General features: G+C 32.4%; 1 protein-coding gene across 1 annotated transcript; it reads left to right on the plus strand.

Moving 5' to 3' along the window:
- The first annotated feature begins 5,348 nt into the window (after positions 1-5,348).
- Positions 5,349-20,836, plus strand: LOC100373155 (lysosomal alpha-mannosidase-like). Its single transcript, XM_085491626.1, has 23 exons — positions 5,349-5,485; positions 5,692-5,798; positions 7,411-7,516; positions 8,311-8,484; positions 9,565-9,758; positions 10,327-10,530; positions 11,041-11,112; positions 11,298-11,612; positions 12,285-12,339; positions 12,939-12,978; positions 13,102-13,171; positions 13,676-13,798; positions 14,234-14,350; positions 14,562-14,697; positions 15,099-15,382; positions 16,994-17,112; positions 17,502-17,603; positions 17,783-17,870; positions 18,292-18,372; positions 19,189-19,413; positions 19,536-19,685; positions 19,807-19,924; positions 20,603-20,836. Exons 2-23 carry the CDS (start codon positions 5,727-5,729, stop codon positions 20,701-20,703), a joined length of 2,946 nt encoding a protein of 981 aa, XP_085347752.1. The 5' UTR covers positions 5,349-5,485; positions 5,692-5,726; the 3' UTR covers positions 20,704-20,836.
- Positions 20,837-21,280: the final 444 nt, after the last annotated feature.

Here is a 21,280-nt window from a genome sequence, read left to right on the forward strand (position 1 = left end):
TTCAAAATGGCCGACTGGTGGCCATTTTGTTTTAATTAATGCTGTTCCAGAGCAATACGAACAAGATGTCAATCATTTTAATGTTAAAAAATCACCATAATCAAGCATCATCTTTTGGATCCATACTTCTGACATGTTTATGTTCCAACTATATTACTATAAACAAAATTATATATCTTAAATTAGATAACTACCGGTAATGGGGACTGTGCCATGCATGGCTTGTTGTTCTCATAAATTGTTCCAAGACTTTTAATAAATACCGTAAATTGTTTAGGACTGAAATAACAAGTTTTTCTGTTCTAAGAAGTACCGGTAACACCAAGGGAGTGTTTGAACTCTGGCGATGTGACAGACATGCTACCCATTGTGCTATTGGTATCATGATCAATCTGAATTAAATCCAAGGTATAGGCTCCAATTTATTTTTTTATTTCTCTATTTTATTCATTTATTACTATTTTTTAGGTTTGACTTGCCATTTAATTTTTTTTTGTATTGGTCGCCTTAACTACATGTACATCTGACCCTATGTATATTGGAATCCTGTGCAAATCTTTTTTACTAGTAGGTGTCAACCAATCAGAGCACAGGTTACAAACTCCTCAAAATGTAACAAAGAGTGAAACAACAAATGGCCCAATGCACTCATAGCTGAATGTAGACTAAATTAAGGCGACCAAGATACTATATACAAAAACCTGATAACTGGCTAACCCAAAAATATTCAATAAACAAAATGAGAAGAAAAAAATTGGAGCCAGTACATGTATTGGAACATGATGTTGGCCATGTTGATTTGATGTTTTTTGGGTTAGATTATGCTATTGATAAGTTGTTGGAGGCAACATTGCTTGCAACACAGCTTCATTGTCAGCCAATTAACTGATGTTATGGCTGGTTATAGGTGTATGGAACATTTTTGATGCCAGAGTAAATACTGCAACTTAACACTGCTGAACTTGTCCCTAATGTGTACAACAAAAACTTGTAATTAAAATTATGATGTGAAATCTGTATATACTGTTGCTCTATTCAACTTCTCATTTCATTTTCCTACATTTTATTTCCAGATATTAGTATAGAATAAAATTGTTTTTCTCTTACATTATATCAGAGTACATAGTATATTATATACATTTTTTTTTTCAGAAACAGAGAACACCACCATTTTTTTGTTCTTATTAATGTCTTTTATGAATGAACATGTGCCCAAAACACGTGAACGTCAAAGGCCATTTTGAGAATAGCATAAAGTTTAGCCAAACTGTTCTATAGAAAAATCATATTAGCAAAAAGTTTATTTTCCCCCCAATACCCATAACTCATTACAAAATACAGTTTTGCTGAATGTGACACTAAGTCTTAAAAAGTCTAAATGCCAAAGCTTTATACAAATGCACATTTGAAGATACTTGCGCTTGGATGTTGATATGATTCAATATAAAATATCATATTCTTTAATAGTCACTTCAATTTCTGATGACAACATTTCTTGTATAATATGAGGTTATTACGAGGATATATCAAAGTATGCACGAAGACAGTACAGCGAGAGTATCAACCACGCGCAGTGGATGTCGATGCAACGGCGTACTGTCTGAGTGCATATTTTGAGGTATCCTTGTAATAACCTTATTATTATACAACTTTTCCTTCCAACTTTTCCATCATAGGAATGGCGAAATAAAAAAAGTTTAGAACAGAATCAGCAAACTTCTTTGTGTGGAGTCTGGTCAAACCCTGGTGGCAGCCATGTTTGTTTTAATTTATTATTAGAGGACGCTTATGCACGTAATCATTCCATATTTGGAATTGGCATTTCTTTATATGGTAGGATGAAAATATCCCGTAAAATACCACAAAATTACGGCACGCTGTAACTTATGACATTACGGTGACAGATTTATAATAATAAATATTAAACTCATTATTTCTTGATTACTGTTCTTTGTTTGAAAAATGTTACTGTATTCTCTTCTGTTGAAGACTACCGGCATACTACAAAGTTGGCCTGGATGACTCACCCAGGTGCAGGAAGATGGGTAGTTTCATTTGTGTCCATTGTGTTCAGGATCCTTTTATATTCCTTTAATATATTTGTGCTCTTTCTATGCTGATATGATGCAACATAAACAAAATTAGTGTAAACATGAAGAAAATCAGTGGCCATTTTCGTCTAACATCACCTACAGTCTCTTGTAGTTTCTTGAAGACCCTCTTGCCACAGGAGTCAATAACTGACCCACCTAATTTTTGGAATTTAATTTTGACTCGAAATCCATACAATATCAATTCTGTTAAGGGGCACACAAGTTACAAGATGACAAACATCTCTTAGTCTGTCTGTCTGTCAGATTACAATGAAATGAAGTCTGGAAATGCTCTTGCTTTTGAGAATCACTATTTGGCATCTAGATTACAATGAAATGAAGTCTGAAAACGCTCTTGCTTTTGAGTACAATGATGTGACCATGCCATACTGCACCTTTCTGTGCAATGTACTGTGTGTGAAATGCAATTATCATTTGACTGTAATTCTGTCAAAATGATCCAAATAAAGCACAAAACAAAGCAGAATAAACATTTTGTTGTTACATGTGATTGAGGTCATAATCGGTTGATACTTGGAGGTAGAGAGAATGTCATAATAAATATCTACTGTCACTGCATGGAGGCATATTAAATAATAATTTGTCATAAATTGCATAAAAATATTAATTGATTTAGCATGTACAATCATCATCGTAACATGAATTGGCATTTTGAGAAAATTGGTCTAATTCCAAAATTACTATTTACATAATAATTGAAACAATGTAAAAGCAAAATAGCATTTGTTGTCACTTTTCAAAACCCAGAATATTTGTTGTATCAAGATAACAAAAATTACTTTACATCATATACGAAGCTGAGTATTATTATTATTATTTATTTCAGACAGAGTCCATATAAAGTAAATTACAAAACAAAAAGAGAAAATGAAGTAGTAGTTACTGTTTAAAATAAAATACAGTCATTAGGTTTATGCTACAAAATCAAAAAATCAAATTATTCCAGTACCACACTGTGAGTTCCAACGTATGTCACTACTATATATTACAGAGACAATGCCATTAGTAGATGTATAAACGCGTTCAGTAAATAAAGATACTAGCTTTCTATTAAGACAAGGGAATGTTTGTATTTATTTATTTATTTATTTATTTATTTTATTTATTTATTTATTTATTAACACTTACTTACTCCCCGGAGAGAGTGGCAATGGTATTAACAACACACATTGTACTGACACTACAATCCTGTGGATATCCAAAAAAAATTCCTGAAAGCATTATTATAGGAAACCCACCTGGCATTAAGCGTATACTTTCGAAAACAACACCATAATTGACAGCAATAAAAACTAGAACAATAAGTTTTGAAAAGCAATTGCTTAACCTCAGTGCTACAGTTCACAAATTTTCGCAACCAGAGATTAGCACGAACACAAAACAAACGTCTCTGGTGATCAATGTCAATATTGTCTTTAAGATCGTAAGTAATTTTGTGACCGAGGTAGTTAAACAATTCAACAAATTCTAATTTATGACTACATAGATAAACCGGTGGTATATTACTCAGTTTATGACGACTTGGAAAATACATACACTTTGTTTTCTTAGTGTTATAAATAATATCATGATCGTTAGCATATAGCTCACACACATGCAAACGATCCGTGGTACATCGTGGCCATTTCAGGATGTAAACTCGTTCTTACAATAAATTAAATATAACATTAGTATATTAGGCCCATTTTGTATGATATTTCCATTGTGTGCATGCGACACAAAACTTAATATATTGCCAAATATTTTGATTTCAATTATTTCCATGGGATACCAAATTTAGTATTTTTTGGCAAATTTGTAATTCATTATCAGTATCAGTGTGTTTAAATTTCCGCGAATTAACATTATGGCATTTTACGTCTGTCAAATAACGGCCAAATAAATACGTGGAATCATTAATTACTAAGAACCTAGCGTAGAATTGGAAATTACTCCAAATAAACAAATGATCAATTCGGGAACAGGATAATAGTATATTTGGTTATTGATGAAATAGTAGGGCGCCACCAGACGGTCTGGCTTAGCAAGTGCGTCGTGCTTCTTTCATGAAGTTGACGCTGATTGTGCACAAAGGAAGCCGCTCATCCCGCCATTGGATGGCGGTACATCGTGTATGTGGTGTTTACAAAGGACGTGGAGATGATCCGTGGTACATCGTGACTTAATTCCGTTACCCAATGGCTGACACGCCCCAAAACAGATGACGAGATTTGACAGGATCGGCCAATGCGCATGCGTATAAAACAGCTGGTACTAATATCCTAATACCCTAATAACTTATTTTGCACTCGTACAATGCAAAATACATATTTGATTAGGTTGGTTGGCCATCAAGTACCATCCTATGGCACCCAATTCATATATCACCAATATCATAGTACAGAGTTATGTTAACAGCGAGTCACAAATAAAACTAATATACTAAATTTTTATTTAATTAATTGTACGGATGAGATTACATTGTGAAATGGCCACGATGTACCACGGATCGCAAACGTTTGCGCAAGCCTTTGATAATAATAAAAATAATAACTTTATTACACTACTATGCCATCAGAGGGCGCAGTATGGTAAATAAAATACAAATCATAAGAAAAAATACAGTAGCTAGACTATAAGATAAAATTAAAAATAAAAGTTTAATAGGAAAAACAAATTAAGGATAGTTACAGGATTCTCCCAATGTAAAGGTGATAGCTATCATATACCTGATTTCTGTTTTGCCTTATTTAGAAACTTTGCCAGGGGTATGAAGCACGTCATTATTTTAATGAAATTATCTGTTTTATTTAGTTTATTTTTAATTCCTATTTCCTGAAACAGCTCCCCTCTTTCTTTATTGAGAAATTCACAATCTAGAATAAAATGTTGTTCGTCCTCAACTGAATTTGTATTACATTTTTTACAAAATCGCTCATCCGCAGGAATTTTTGGTCGTTGTTGTCTGCCTCTTTCAATTTCTAAATTATGATCACTAAGCCTAAATTTACTCACAATTCTCCGAAGGCTGAAGTTTGTTATTTCGGTCAGGTAAGTTTCTATTTTCAAAAACGATTTAAACAATTTATATGTTCTCATTTTATTGCCATGTTGGTCCACGTTGATTCTGTCAGAGTTGTGATCAGGCTATAAGGTATTTCATCGTCAATCTATTAAGGTTTTATTGCTTTACTACTACCGGGTACAATTTTGTCATGCATTGCTGTTTTGATAGAGGGCGCAACGGGGCACACAAGCTTTAATAAGTCATCTACATAAAAGGTTGCCCCTACCGTTGTACCTTTAACGACCGTTTGAGGGAAGACGTCTGTCAAAGGTAATGCTTTATATGGTCCACGTTGATTCTGTCAGAGTTGTGATCAGGCTATAAGGTATTTCATCGTCAATCTATTAAGGTTTTATTGCTTTACTACTACCGGGTACAATTTTGTCATGCATTGCTGTTTTGAAGTTTGCTTCATGTGAGCACTTATACACAAAACTGAGCTGGGAATTTTAGTCAAGTAACTCATGATATGCTCATTTTCTATGATGGGCTGGAAACAAAAAGATTCTTTTGTTTGTTTGTTTTTTAAAGTTCACCTCGGAATAAAAGACTGAAATGTTGACAATATGATACTTAACATTTCACTGGCTATTCTCCTAATTCAACTTCAAGAAGTGGTCTGCCAATGTGGATACAAGGTAACATATGAACAAACATACTATCTGGAAAGGGGGTGTGTCACGTTGTACTATCCTATTCACATCACAGGCGCTCGGAACGTTTCCTGGATAATAAAAAATGACCTAAAGTGGGATCGGCATATAATATAATATTATTATATGAGTAGTAGGAAAATTTATGCCGATCCCACTTTAGGTCATTTTTTATTATCCAGGAAACGTTCCGAGCGCCTGTGATTCACATCATGAGATCATTCAGAGGTCAACAGTACAATATATATCTGATTGTACATTGCATCCAGGATTTGCACACAGTCTATGTGATATAGTGATTTACTAAATATTTATAAAATCAATTTTTCTGCACACAATTCTAATATTCTCACTTTATTATAAAGAGGTAATATTGATAACTTATTTTAAAATAATTTAATTAGCTTCTGCCAGACAGAGGCCGAAAGAAAGGGGGATTATATTTTGGGTTCTGTCATGCGTCAGTCCATCTTTCCAACTATCAGCTAAGACTCTTGTATCTCTGACATGCACAGATCAATTTCATTGACATTATTTTTATAAAGGTAACTTATTCTGGTCGACAGGTGTACCGGTACATCAAGTTTTTATTTTGATTCATCGACACAGTGGAAATGGGTGCAAAAAAATAGTCATTTTTGATCTAAAACAATTTTTTCAAAAAGTGGTACAAAAGTAAATTATAATGGAATCAATTTTCTACTGACAATTTCTGGTAGTCTATGCACCATTAGGTAGTGTTTTTGGACACAATATGGTCATTTTTTGTCAAAGATGGAGTGAAAATGATGTTTTCTCTGTAAAATGATACATGAAGCATTTTTGTAAAAAAAAACAGCTACAAATTCAAATTTGAATGGTATACATTTCTACTGGCATTTTATGGTTATCCATGCACTTTTAGGTTTTGTAAAACAGTGTGGTAATTTTTGGCAAAAAATGTTTTAAAAATTATGTTTTTCTTGTATCTGCATATGCATGGAACAATTTTATTCAAATATTGGCACAAATACAAAACATATTAATAGAATTCATGTTCTACTGACAACTTTTAAGGTGATAGTTTGTGCAAAAAATGGTAATTTCAGGTCTAAAATGGTAGTGAAATGATGTTTTCTTTTGCATTTTGACATACATGGAACTATTTTTGTTAGCAATTGTTACAAAGGCAAATTATACTGGAATATGTATTTTACTGACACTTAATAGAATAAATTGCTTTTAAATATGAACAACAAATTAAAAAAATTTCCCTCCACTGTCTTTTATAATATTAATCAAGCATAAAATATTAAAATACAACGTCACTTATTTGATCTTGTACTGGTACTATATGACATCTTATGTCTTGTTTGATATGTTTGATAGGAATAATTATGTTTTATTGTTTAATGTTGTTTTTGTTGACTGATAATACGACTGTTATAATATTAAAATCATGAAAAACTCAAATACACCCCAGATTTATCTATTATGTACTGATAAAAGATACACACTAGCATTTTTAATTTTGGATAACAAATATTACTGTTTGCTCCCAAATAATAAAAATTATGATAAAAATGATTTAAGTCATTACTTTTATTTGACCCCCTAGGCTTGTGAGAAAACTAAAGATAATCCTGTACTCAATATTCATCTTGTGCCCCACACACATGATGATGTGGGTTGGCTGAAAACAGTGGATCAGTATTACTATGGAGGTAGGCTATCAGAGTAATGACATTATGATAATTTATAACACTAAATATTAATTCTTATATTATCAATAAATGTAAAGTTGAATTAAATCCATCAATCGTACTGTCATTAGTAACATCTATGTATTTAGAGACCATTAATTGTTTCCTTACATAAACTGAGAAGCGATTGGTCAAAAAAAGTTATTTTCAAACCATCTCTGTTTCATAAACAAATAATTTAACGTATGTAGTTGTGTGATGGAGGATTCACAAACTGGTTGCTTAACTATTCACAAAAGGGAATATATATATATATATATATATATATATATATATATATATATATAATTCCGTCATAAGTGAGAGACGCTGTAATTCTATTCAGTCTTTCATGATCATGTTATTGACACTGAATCTGTATGTGGAGATCATTATTGACCAATCATAACACTGAATATATATGTGGTGTATTTTATTGACCAATCATAACACAGAATCTATATGTGGTGTATTTTATTGACCAGTTATTACACAGAATGTAAGTGGAGTGCATTATTGACCAATGCGATGTATATGTTGATGACCAATCATAACACACAATCTGTATGTGGAACGTCCATGATAAAATAGAAATAAAAATATTATATTTTGTTGTTCCTCGAAATGTGTAGTAATCTACTTCTCTTCTGCTCTCTTCTGCTCTCTTCTGTTCTTTCTACCTCTATTAGATTAATCTCTGATTAAAAAACTATATTATAATATCTCTATTACAGTTTACACATTTCAATTATAGTATTTTTGTTGTTTGATTTCAGCGAATAACTCCATCCAACATGCGTCAATACAGAGCATACTTGATACAATCATGTTATCACTCAAAAGGAATCCAAATAGAAAATTAGCATATGCCGAAATGGCATTCTTTAATCGTTGGTGGAAGGAGCAGAAAGAGAGTGTACAAGAGCAAGTTAGGAATTTAGTGATAAAAGGTGATGACTTATTGATTCAAGGGGAAGTCAATGTTGCCATTATTTGTAGTTTATGTGCATACAGAGAAATCTAACAGGAAAAGATTTCTGTGAAACAATTTTTTATAATTTCTTCTTCAATTTAAGATTTAAGATGAAAGCAATTTTCCAGTACCTTGATCAACATTTTTTGAAAATTATTGGTCTAAAACCGCAAAAGATGACAAAAATTAACCTTACTTTCATAGTGCATCATGGGAATCAATACAGCCTACCAGTAGATAACAGTGCAGCATTCTCATGTTAACGGGTGATCAGTGTATGGTGCACCATGGGAGTTTTACCATTTTGTACAGCTTCTTCAATAAAGTAATCTATAATAATATCTGCATTATATATTTTTTAAGTATACACATGAACTAACTTCATTTTAACATTGACTTCTCTTTTCAAGTTGATTTATTGCCAATTCAAGTGTGACTTGTACATTTGAAAAGGGTTAATAAATCATTAACTGTATTAATCTCCCATGATGTGCATTATGTCATTCATCTTTCAGCCAATCAGCATATAATTCCAGAATTACAGATAGTCCTTGATTATGGATCAGTTCAGTATATTTTAGATTCTGTTGTTGGATTATTGCAAGGGTCCAGTCACCGAAAGTTTGTGTATGTTGAAATGGCATTCTTCATGCGTTGGTGGCGTCAACAAAATGAGGAGATGAGAAATATTATTAAAGATCTAGTTAACAAAGGTAGTCCATGTGTCCAGAACAATGTTATTTCTTCCTTTGACAACTAAGACAAGCAACACAAGAACCCAACTCATGAGTTGTGCAATTATTGCAATGACTTGTCAAGACATCCTTATCTTTTGCTTAAATTTTTTTTTATCCACAGCGAACTAAACTTTTATTGGTATATGATTGATAAAAATATTTTGCTAATAAACATGCAACTATTATGCAAATTTGCTAATTAATATTCAGATTTTCTGTAAATTATATGTAAAATTTTTTTTTGAAGTTTTTTTCTCAACTTGCTAAAGATTTATTTTGTATATCAGCAGTAGTTACTGTAAAATATTTGTTTTTTGTAGGACAACTTCAGTTTGCTGGTGGAGGATGGTCACAGAATGATGAGGCAGCCACTCATTATACAGCTATTATTGATAACATGGCATATGGAATGAAATTTTTACAAGATACATTTGGAGATTGTTCACGTCCATTAGTTGCGTGGCAGATTGATGTGTTCGGTCATTCTAAAGAACAAGCAGCTTTATTTGCTATGGTTGGTGGGATTCCACATTTTTAATATTCAGACTTTCAGTTTTTGTGTCAGTTAAAAATTATCACAATTTTATTTGTTTTTTAGAATTTTATGAAAAATCAAAATCAAAACAATTATTATAACTATTTTAAAATTAAAAAATGCTTAACATGGTCCTCGTTTTTAGACATTTGAGCTGACACTAAGTAATTGTGTCTTAAAAATGTGTCATGGATATATACATTGACACATGTTCAAAGAGATGCATGATGATTTACACAATAATATCTTAATTGCATCTTTAGAAATACAATTTTTCTATCATTTAATAGCAATATGAACATCAGTGTGCTATGTCATACAATAAAATAAGGTTGATTGGCAGCCATTTTTATATTTCGCTAAATAAAATTGGAGCTGAAGATCATATGAGTTACTTGAGTAACTGTCGTCTTTGATTTGCGTTATACCTATAAGCTAGCTTCTGCATATTTTTGCAGCACTAGAATTACCCAGGGTGCATTATTTTTTGTGTTTTTAAATCTACACCATTAACAGTTATTGTAATGTATCTCCTACCTTTTTTCAGATGGGTTTTGATGGTGTGTTTTTTGCCAGAATAGATGCAGCTGATAGATTACTGCGTAAAGCAGACAAAAGACTGGAAGGAATGTGGCATGCCAGTCAAAGTTTGTCATCTGCCGCTGATTTATTTTATGGTGCTTTCTATGATCATTATTCACCACCTGATGGTTTTTGTTTTGATATTCTCTGTGATGATCAACCAATTCAGGTATCAACAAATTAAATTCAATGCTACAAATATGTATTGACAACCTGATGGTTTTTTTTTGATATTTTCTGTGATGATCAACCAATTCAGATATTAACCAATTAAATTCAATGTTACAAATATGTATTGACAACCTGATGGTTTTTGTTTTGATATTTTCTGTGATGATCAACCAATTCAGGTATTAACCAATTAAATTCAACGTTACAAATATGTATTGACAACCTGATGGTTTTTGTTTTGATATTCTCTGTGATGATCAACCAATTCAGGTATTAACCAATTAAATTCAATGTTACAAATATGTAACCTGATAGTTTTTGTTTTGATATTCTCTGTGATGATCAACCAATTCAGGTATTAACCAATTAAATTCAATGTTACAAATATGTAACCTGATAGTTTTTGTTTTGATATTCTCTGTGATGATCAACCAACGTTACAAATATGTACTTATTTTGTTTTCATCAATTTTATTGATGATGTTGATATTTTTGTTTTCATTTTCAGGATGATCAAGACTTACTTGATTACAATGTTGATGAAAGGGTTGATACATTTGTCAAGTTAATGAAAGAAGAGGTATGATGATTGGCTCTTTTGGATCATGTGATATCTGATATAATCGCTGATTGGCTGATTTTATGGTCAATATTTTTCCATGTGCATACAATTTTTTTCAGTAACAGAAATATTACCAAAATTATCATTTAAAAGAAAGATTGTTCTGTTATAATTTCATTGATTTATTGTTTTGTTTTTTCTAGGCTAAATCTTTCCAAACCAACCACATCATGTTAACTATGGGAAATGATTTCAATTATGAAAATGCGAATGAATGGTTTAAAAACATGGATAAATTGCTGAAGTATGTGAATATGAAGGAAAATGAAACAAACGTACACGTGTTGTACTCATCTCCTGCATGTTATTTGTATGCATTGAATCAAGCTGATGTCACATGGAGTAGTAAGACAGATGATTTTTTCCCGTATGGCAGTCCGTTCAATTATTGGACTGGATTCTATACTAGTAGACCTGCTCTGAAAGGATACATACGAATAGCTAATAAAGTCTTACAGGTACTTTTTGACACCTTCAGAAAATACATGTCCCACCCAATTTTTTTTCAATTTTTTCAATAATTTTGATTAATACCTGTAGTTAGTTGGTAATTATGGCCATTTGGTCCAAAATTACCGGTAACAAAGAAATTGCAAAAAATACATAAAATCTGTGATTTTTTGGCACCAAAATTTGAGTGTGAAAAATTATGACATTAAAAGGTATCAACCTGTTGAAGGTGATCATTTTTTCTGCCAACATTTTGTAGTAATGTCTTTTTTTATTTTCTATAATTTTGTTGTTTTGCACTGAAGGGAAATAATTTCATGCTGGATGCGGGTATTGAATGTCATTGTTGAAAAAATATAGAAGAATTCATGTAAATTTATTCTGTGAAAGTTTAGAAAAGACATGTGTGCGTCTTTGGATGTGTTATGTTTCAGGGGCATCTTTTTTTCTTGTACATTTAATTGAAGAAAAATTAAAATAAATGATATTTACTTGATTTATGATGCAATATTGACAACTTTAAAATCATTTTTCTGATAATTAAGGTATATGAATATGGTATGATGAGTTGAGGCATGATTTGTTTACAGTGCACTGAATTTTATTTAATCCATATTCTGTTCTGTTTTGAATAATTGAGCACTACTAATATCGAAGACTAACGATATATTATTTTCCAGACTTGTAAACAAATCAAGGCAGTATCTGGTGTGGGTGCAGATCCTGTTGCTCTTAGTACGTAACTGTAATGATTTGAAGCTATGACGTTTAGTTTAGTTATTTGCATAATGATATTGATACATTGTATGGAACATCTCGTGAGTATTTAGACTCAGTTCCAGGCCTAGCAGTTGAGCAAGAAACACCTTGGCTACAAGTGCTCCTCTCCAGTGTGTTATTCTCCTCCCGGATCTGGTGACCAATACTCACTTGGTTCACTCTACCTTGAGAAGTCTGTTCTCAGTTTACAGTAACACTAAACTATACTAACCTAGCTTGTAGCCATAATGCATTTTTGTCATGCTTGGACTGAAGTTTAAACACATACATTTGGTCGATATCATCCTGGTAGTCATGCAATATTTAATGCCTATAATACAAACATGCACTGAACACCAGTGAAATATTATCTATTTATCTGACCCACAAAAACAACATGTGATACTTAGAACAGCAAGCATGATAGTCAGTTATTATTTATCTAAAAATGAAATTTTTTTATAATTTTCCTGACACTTTTCCTTCTATCTTAGATAAAATTCAATATTTTGGTCACATTCTTAAAATTAATTATTTATGTTAATTTATTACTATTTGTACAATAATTATTTCAGAAGACGCCATTGGAATTGTACAGCATCATGATGCAGTCACGTAAGTAAACATTTATCTCCAAAAACTTTATTAAAACTATTTGACAGCCATTTACCGGTAGTTTCCAAATGGCAGAAAGCATAGGTTTGTCCATTAATAAAGGTAATTGTTTTGATATTTCAGCGGCACTGAAAAACAACACGTGGCCAATGATTACGCTAAACGACTTGCTATAGGAATTGACGAAGGCCAGGTAACTACATTCATATTTTAATATTTGGTGAATTAATTGAGCATAATGCAAGTATATTATAAAATAAAAACATTTGTCATTTGACTTGCAATACCACTTTTTAACACGCTGTCATCAAATTTAACAGAGTGGAGCTGTTCATATAGGTCTGTTGTCAACACTACCGGTATTTTCAATTTTTCTATCAAGCCAATGACTTGATATGTCGGTACCTTCAGTAGACTTCTCTCAGATTTGTTCATTTCATAACATTATCTTCAATTCTCTATTTTTAGGGGATATTTTTGTCATTTTTTGTCTTGTGATATGACAAGAACATTATGAAAACAATAATCATGACAACTAGTTTTTGGTCATTTCAGACAACTTATATGAGGTAGAATAACTGAAAATATGATACAAATTGAGAATAGCGTGGAACTGTTTGTTGTTCCAAGAAATGGAACGGAAACATTTTTGATGAAAGCAAAATTGTATACAATATATCAATCATATTTTTTCCAGAAAATAGAAAATGATGGTATTGCTCAGTTGATTAAAATAAACGCAAGTCAGCCATCACTACAGTTTGAATTCTGTAACAATCTGAACATAAGTATATGCCACGTGACGGAAACTCTAAAGATGGTAAGTTTTAAAAATGTTGTCATACCGACTGTGGAATGGAAGACAACAGAATTTTGGCACAAAAAGTAGGCCTGCATCAAGGATTTTGATATTCCCAGTAAAAATGCATTTATGTATAAATCCTCAACTCTCCAGACATATCAGTGCATTTATAAATTTTGATTCACCACCTTTTGTTATTCGACATAGCCTGTGTTGATAATTTGACAAATATTTAAACTTCCCCTGGGGAAGAACATTGATAAAATATGCAAGCTTTTGACAAATTCTTCTTTCAATTTAAACAATGGAATAACAATGAATGAATAAATGAAAAAAAGTATTACCAGCTGGAACTGAGGAGTATGTATGCAATTGGGTTGTATATCTGGATCTATTCCGAATAGATTGTTATGTATCAAGTCATCATGTTATTAACTCCAGTAACTTTTACAGTTTACAGTGACTGCATACAATCCTCTAGCATATCAAGTTTTAAAATATATCAGACTACCTGTCAATGGGATGCATTATTCTATCAAAGATCCAGATGACAACACTGTCAAGTATCAGGTACATTCACAATGAAAATGAAATGCAATTCATGCTTATTCATTGAAAATAAAATAAAATAAAATACTTTGATAGTCAATAATAATGTTGAATATGATAGAATCGTAATTTGTTTTTGCATCTGAAGTATCTAAGAATGTAAATTGATTCATATTACTGTATACATCAATGGCAACATACATCATGTTAAAGTAGTTATGTTTTTGGTTAGGTGGTTGAGGTTACCAAGGCAACACAACATGTTCGAAAGCAAAGAGGAAATGCAAGCCATGAATTAATATTCCCAGTTAATATTCCTGCTGTTGGGTTCAGTACATATACAGTAACTATGGACACGGTTAAAAACAGTAAGACATATGTTCACTAAAGAATAGATTACTTTATTAGTTCAGAAAGTTTGACATTCCGTTTTTGATTGTCAACTGAAAATGTCAGTTGAATTGAAGATGCTGGAATAAAAACAGTAGGAATAAATTCCAATTAAAGAAACAGAATTACTCTGAAAGAAACTGTTTTTTTAAAAGCAGTGTTATGAAATGTTATGAAATCAGATTTTTAGGCAAACATACACTATGGTTGGTATGAGTTGTCAACAACATTAATGGTTACTGGTAGTTTGATTGATGCAAAATTCCTCATTATAATGCTCTCCTAATTACATATTTAATTAATTACTAATTACATAACATTTCATATAAAAAAATCTCATTTTGCAAGTATTGATTTGTCATCTATTCACTTGTTGCAGAATATCGTAATTTGCAGACAAGAGCAGTGCATGCTGGGATAGATGACACTACAATAAGCAATAATCATCTCAGTTTGACGTTTGACGGCAAGACAGGTTTACTGAAATCAATCAAGAATATGGACGATGACATCATGTTACCAGTCAGGCAAATGTTTTACTGGTACAGTAGCAGTACTGGTGATATCATATCTGATTCTTCATCTTCCCCATACATCTTCAGACCCAATGGTACAAAACCATTCCCGGTATTTGATACTACCGTCAATCTGAAAGTATTTAAGGTAAGGCATATTGTTATGTATTGCCATGTCATGTTTGAAAATTATGGGAAAACAAATTAGAATATTGAGGGTGTCCTTAGAGATTGTAAATCAAGGGAGAAACTGAAATGATGACATCTTGGGTCATTGTGGGGAGATTCATTTGAATTATTGATCTTTTATTCATAACCATGTTTTCTTCGTATTTCATTTTTTGCATGTAATGCTATGAGAAACTAGCACACCCAGTTGTAATTTGGCCAATATTTGTTCCGAACGTCGGAGTAAACACTGTATTCGTAATCGGGCAATGAGAACGCCTCCCGCCCTACAAATTGTTACTTGACGCGATATTGGCAATCGGCAACATTGTATGTTTTTGCGCTCGTTTTGAGCAGTTGCTTTCCAGTTGTTTACGAGTTAACATCTGTATTACGTTGTTGTTGAAGAATAAACGAGATTGAGTTCCAGTTACATGACGTGTCCGTTTCAGTGTTCACTTCCGTGACTGAGAAGACCCGAACCTCACCCTTCCCCCACAGTCATGCATACTGCATTGTAATTGCCTCCATATGTTTGATATGGGTCCCATGCAACGGATACAATGCATACAGTTGAAATGTGCTTTATCCATTTTACCCACAGACATGTATATTTTGATATATCGGTAATAATAAAGTCAACCCACACAATACATGTATGTTACCATTAAAAAAGTTAAATTTAAATATATAAAGCTTGTTTTTTAGGGAGTTAGCAGTCTTACCTTTTTAAAGGCAAGTCTGAGATTATGTTTTGATCTATTTAAATCAACATTTGATATATTAAAAAAAAAAAACATATTTCATTTTATTGTTGCTCTATTTTTTTATGATGACTCTTTGTTATTTCAACAGCATCCTGTATTGTATTTTTCATACATGTATCAACATCATAATAAAGATATGATTACATGAAGTTATTATTACAAATTGACCAAATTATTGTGGTACAGCTGTTATACACTACAAAAACTGAAAATATTGATATATTGGCATAAATTTATAGGGTTGTACTATTTCTCACAAACAGTACATTTCCTAGATTGACATGAATTTATGGTCCACCTAGCCTGACATATACGGTAGGCATGAGTGTCGCCCTCATCGGTTGAACAGCATCAGACCCTACAAATGCCTGACAGAATAGTGTAATAGCAAAAGTTCATGCCTCCTTGCAATGAGTTTCAAGGAATATCCATTTTGGTGGTCATGGTATCACCGTCAATCAAAGGCGTGTTTGCATTGTTTTCAACGAGATGATAAACATTTGGCGTAAATTTGACAGCATCTTATCACACATTATGACTACAAACAAATAAACTCTGCTGTGAATGGTTACTCTCTGATCGCTGTCACTATCTGACATTCCTGCAATTTGATTGGTACCGACAACAAATCGGTGGGGAAGTGAAAAACTACATCGTTCTGTTAGGCTATGGTTCTTCAAGATTACTTGGTGCTTGTGCAGAATAAAGGGTGCACCACTGGAAGATAATATTCATCTTGACCATTTGTGAAATGACCACTGCAATTGAAAATTGAACTCGAAAGTGTAAACGCTAAAATTTGATTGATGACTTATTTGTTACAGAGTAACTTGTTTGAAGAGGTTCAACAAGAATTTGGGCCGGGATTGAGTCAAGTAATTAGGCTGTATAAAGGTCAACAGCATGCCGAATTTGAATATACAGTGGGACCTATACCTTTTAAGTATGTAGTATTAGAGATAAATATAATTTTTTTTTTTGCTGGAATTTAAACGATATGCAATAATACATGTACTGATTTATTCAATATTGCATATTGCTATATTGGTTCTATAGCAATGTGCCATATTTACTTTTGTAGAAGCGGATATCTAATAGCAGCACACAAAAACTAACAATAGAGTAAATACAGTATATAATAGTTCTTCTGAAAAAGTTCTTTTCATCCTGATATATTCAACTCATGACAAATATTCCCATCTTGAAGTAGCTCCTCCATGTGTACATCATTGATGACCAAACCATGGCTTCGACTTTTATAATTTTTTGAGGAATGTCTTGTTGTTTTCATTCTACAAATTTGTAACCAAACTTGTAATTTTATATTTGTAGAGATGGCCTTGGCAAGGAAATTATCAGTCGATTTGACACTTCTTTGAAAAATGATGGTATTTTTTATACGGATTCTAATGGTAGGCAAATAATGAAAAGAAGGTAGAGACTTTATTATTCAATTAGAATAACTATACCAGACTCTTATGTTCAGTTTTTTGTAATTAATGAAATGTGTATATATTCCATCAACTCATCAATTCGGATGATGGTGTTCATGGTATTGAACGTAAAGTGAAAGCAGTCAAGGTTTCAGTACTTTTGTAATTTGTTTTTACCAGACGAAATCATCGTGATACTTTTCCATATATCAATACCGATCCAGTGGCTGGCAATTATTATCCAATCAACACCAAGATATTTATCAAGGTAAGATATTGAAATAAACATGAAAAGCGATTCAGCACAAGTCAGTTCGGTCCAGTGTGACCTGGATCAGACTGAGCCAGTCCAGTCTAAAATAGACTTCCACCATAATTTACCAGACCATGCTAGTCCTGGACTGGACTTGAACCATAATTTACCAGACCACTAGTTCAGTATAAAACGATCCAAAATATACATGAATTAGATAAGATACCTGTCCAATCCAAGGTTAGACCAAGCCTGTTCAAGTTGGTCTGAAACATCCCATAATATGTCAGCATCTATTGCATTCATGTTATGAATGCAAGTGTTCATTGTTATTCACTCCTCCACATCCATAACACTATATTGACAAGTCATGTGACAAGTCATGTGACATTCAGATTTATCATTCAGTCTAATCTAATTATTTTTGAATTGTTAGGATAACAATACACAGTTGACTGTTGTCACAGATAGATCACATGGTGGCAGTAGCATACAGGATGGATCTCTAGAAATCATGGTAAGTTTAAAATAATTGATAGAACATTTTGCTGGACCAGCTACAATTTAGACTCGCGTGATTATACCACTTTTGGTCATGTGACCCGTTGTTTTACCACAACCATTATTTCTGTATACATATTGTGGTACTGTAAAATACTTTATTTTCGCTTGGAATTAATTTTCGATATTTTCGCTGAAGGAACGATTCAGTGAAAATAAAATCCAGCGAAAATACCTTTTTCTCTATATTTTACATTCAACTCGTCAAAAAACAGTGAAAATAAAATCCATACAAAACATCCAAAAAGTCTATTCAGCGAAAATTAATTCCAGCTAAAATAAAGTATTTTACAGTACTGGCCACACTTGTATGGATCTGTGGAGTGTAATTGCTACAGATAACAGTAACATAATGTGCAACCTTGGCTAAAACTATGCAGCTTTCAAGGTTCAGTGTCTGGAGTTGACAAGGAGATAGAGTCCTATTGAACTACTGAGAAAGTTGGCCAAAGATGGGATTTAAACCCATAACATCAACCACAGCAGGTAGAGACTTTACCAACCGAGTTATTGCGGAATTTGATGAAGGTTCTCGACAAATACACTCAATAGAATGATCATTTCAATGTCATGTGATATGCATTGACCTTTTTTTTATTCATTCACTGTGCAATGCAACTGCTGGCAGAATCTTTTAATTTTATTTTTGTTCACGGTACAAGTTTCAAATACACTCTCAATAGTGTGGGTTTACATATACCGGGTATAACAATTACTAGGCTACTTTGACAGAAAATCTGTTGTAACTATAATTTTACAACAAATTAAATAGGTTCACAGAAGACTGTTGTACTATGATGGAGGTGAAGTGGAAGCCTTGAATGAAACTGGTCAGTTTGGTGATGGCCTGATAATAAGAGGTAAATACTATATCAGTTTAGAAATGCCATCCAAGTCTGCAGCTGTCTATCGACCACTGGCAATAGAAACCCTGATGAAACCGACATTAATGTTCACAGCTCTCGATCCAGATTGGAAGAAGAAGTATAAAACTCAGGTAAGAGTGGGAAAAATGATGCATCATGGTATAGATTATGTTATAGTTTGAGAAAAGCCTTTGAATAATTTTGCTATGTGGTCACCATAGTAGCAAACTCACTATGCAACTTGTTTTGTTAGTATTCCTCCTTGACAACGAATCTACCAATCAATGCTCATCTCTTCACGTTGGAAAACTGGAATGATGACGTCCTGCTACTGAGATTGGAACATCCATTTGAAATCAACGAAGACATCAACCTGTCCAAACCAGTTAACATATCATTGAAGGTTTGTTATGTATTACCTCTTCCATATAATGTGAACAGTAAGTTGCTAATAGCAACAAATTAACAGGATTAATTACCAACAACCACAATCAAGAATTAAATTTTTAATAATTTCTTTCCAGAATCTGTTCAAAAAATTTGATATTATCAGAGTTCAAGAGACAACTTTGGATGGTAATCTATCAAAAGATAAAGAGAGCAGGTTGTCATGGAAACTAGACAATGGATTCAAAACACCAGGTACTGGTACCATCAATCATAGGGCTTACCTAAATTGTCTGTCTTAACAGCAGGATGATACTGCTAACTTTTCACTGAATTTGCTTAGAAGTTTATTTTTTTTAATTTTCAAACAAAAAAATGCAGCAATTAAATAAATCCTGTTCAATATGGGACTCATAGCAATGTACATAACATGTGTAAAACAGATTGTTTACATTTGTTTGTTTTTTTTGCCTAGAAAATAGCATAACAAGAAATAATTTTCACAAAAACCGCACTATTTTGTATTTTAGTCATCTCATGGTGTTTTTTTGTATTTAAAAAAAAAACAATACAACTTTTAAGCAAGTCCACTGCAAATGGTAAAATAAGAATTTATTTTTTACCTTTTCAATTGTGACAGTAAACAGAAGTTGATTTTAATAATTCTATTTTGTACCAATTTTCCACTTAAGTTCACCAGACAGAAAAAAGATCACAGTAATTGGTGGAAATATTTTTTACCTGAATATATTACCACATAGGAATCATTCTCCTGATTAAAATTGTTTGCCCTATATATAATTACATGCATGCCCATGTTTATAAAGGGAAAGCTATACTGCCATGTGGACCAGCTGGGCAGGACAATCATTGTGCTACACTGGTTGATTTCATTCAGCATTTCAAAATTTTTGTTTTTATTTCTAATTTCAGGTTCTGTAGTAAAAGACTCCCCTCATATACAAGGTGATTTATTGGTGACATTGAATCCGATGCAGATTAAAACATTTCAAGTTCAAATAAAGAAGAAATAAGACACATCACAGATCATATTCATGACTTACAATAACTTCTCAAGCTAATCCAGCAAACATACTATAGCTTTAGATTTGATTTTTAAATGAATTTCTAGAAAAATATTTTATGATAATAAATGATTTGTCTGATTTTCTTGTGTTATTTTATTCACATTCAAGAATGTGATAGATTAAAATGACTTGTCTCGTGTGTACTTCAGAGCACCATCATTGTTTGATAGTGAAATGAAAGCTGTGGTTAAATTTCTGACAGACTTGATTGAGTGTGAATGTTTATAATGACCAAAAAGGTGGTACTAACCCCTGGTATGTTTTGCTGGCCAAATTTGAAGCCTGTGAATATCAAATAATAAATATTTCTTAGGTAAGTTGTGTTTAGTGCATACCCGAAGCAGAATTGTACCAGCAATGCATGATGGGACTTATTGTACTGAAGACAATATGTTTTCATTAAAACTCATGGATGCCATGACTTGATTTAATTTTGGACCAAGTTGCTCACAATTAAGAGATTTTAACTATGTAACTAATTAAGGGAATTTTAATTTTCAGATGAAAGTAAAGTAGTCAGGGT

Source organism: Saccoglossus kowalevskii, chromosome 16 (assembly GCF_978046115.1).
Source record: "Saccoglossus kowalevskii chromosome 16, keSacKowa6.1, whole genome shotgun sequence".
Lineage (NCBI taxonomy): Eukaryota > Metazoa > Hemichordata > Enteropneusta > Harrimaniidae > Saccoglossus > Saccoglossus kowalevskii.

Bases quoted from the DNA above. Each gene is read 5' to 3' on its own strand.
- LOC100373155 (XM_085491626.1), top strand. From the start codon at position 5,727: ATGATACTTAACATTTCACTGGCTATTCTCCTAATTCAACTTCAAGAA. The intron at 17,113-17,501 runs GTATGTAGTATT...TTATATTTGTAG, and splicing joins GTGGGACCTATACCTTTTAA to AGATGGCCTTGGCAAGGAAA. The intron at 17,604-17,782 runs GTAGAGACTTTA...TGTTTTTACCAG, and splicing joins AGGCAAATAATGAAAAGAAG to ACGAAATCATCGTGATACTT.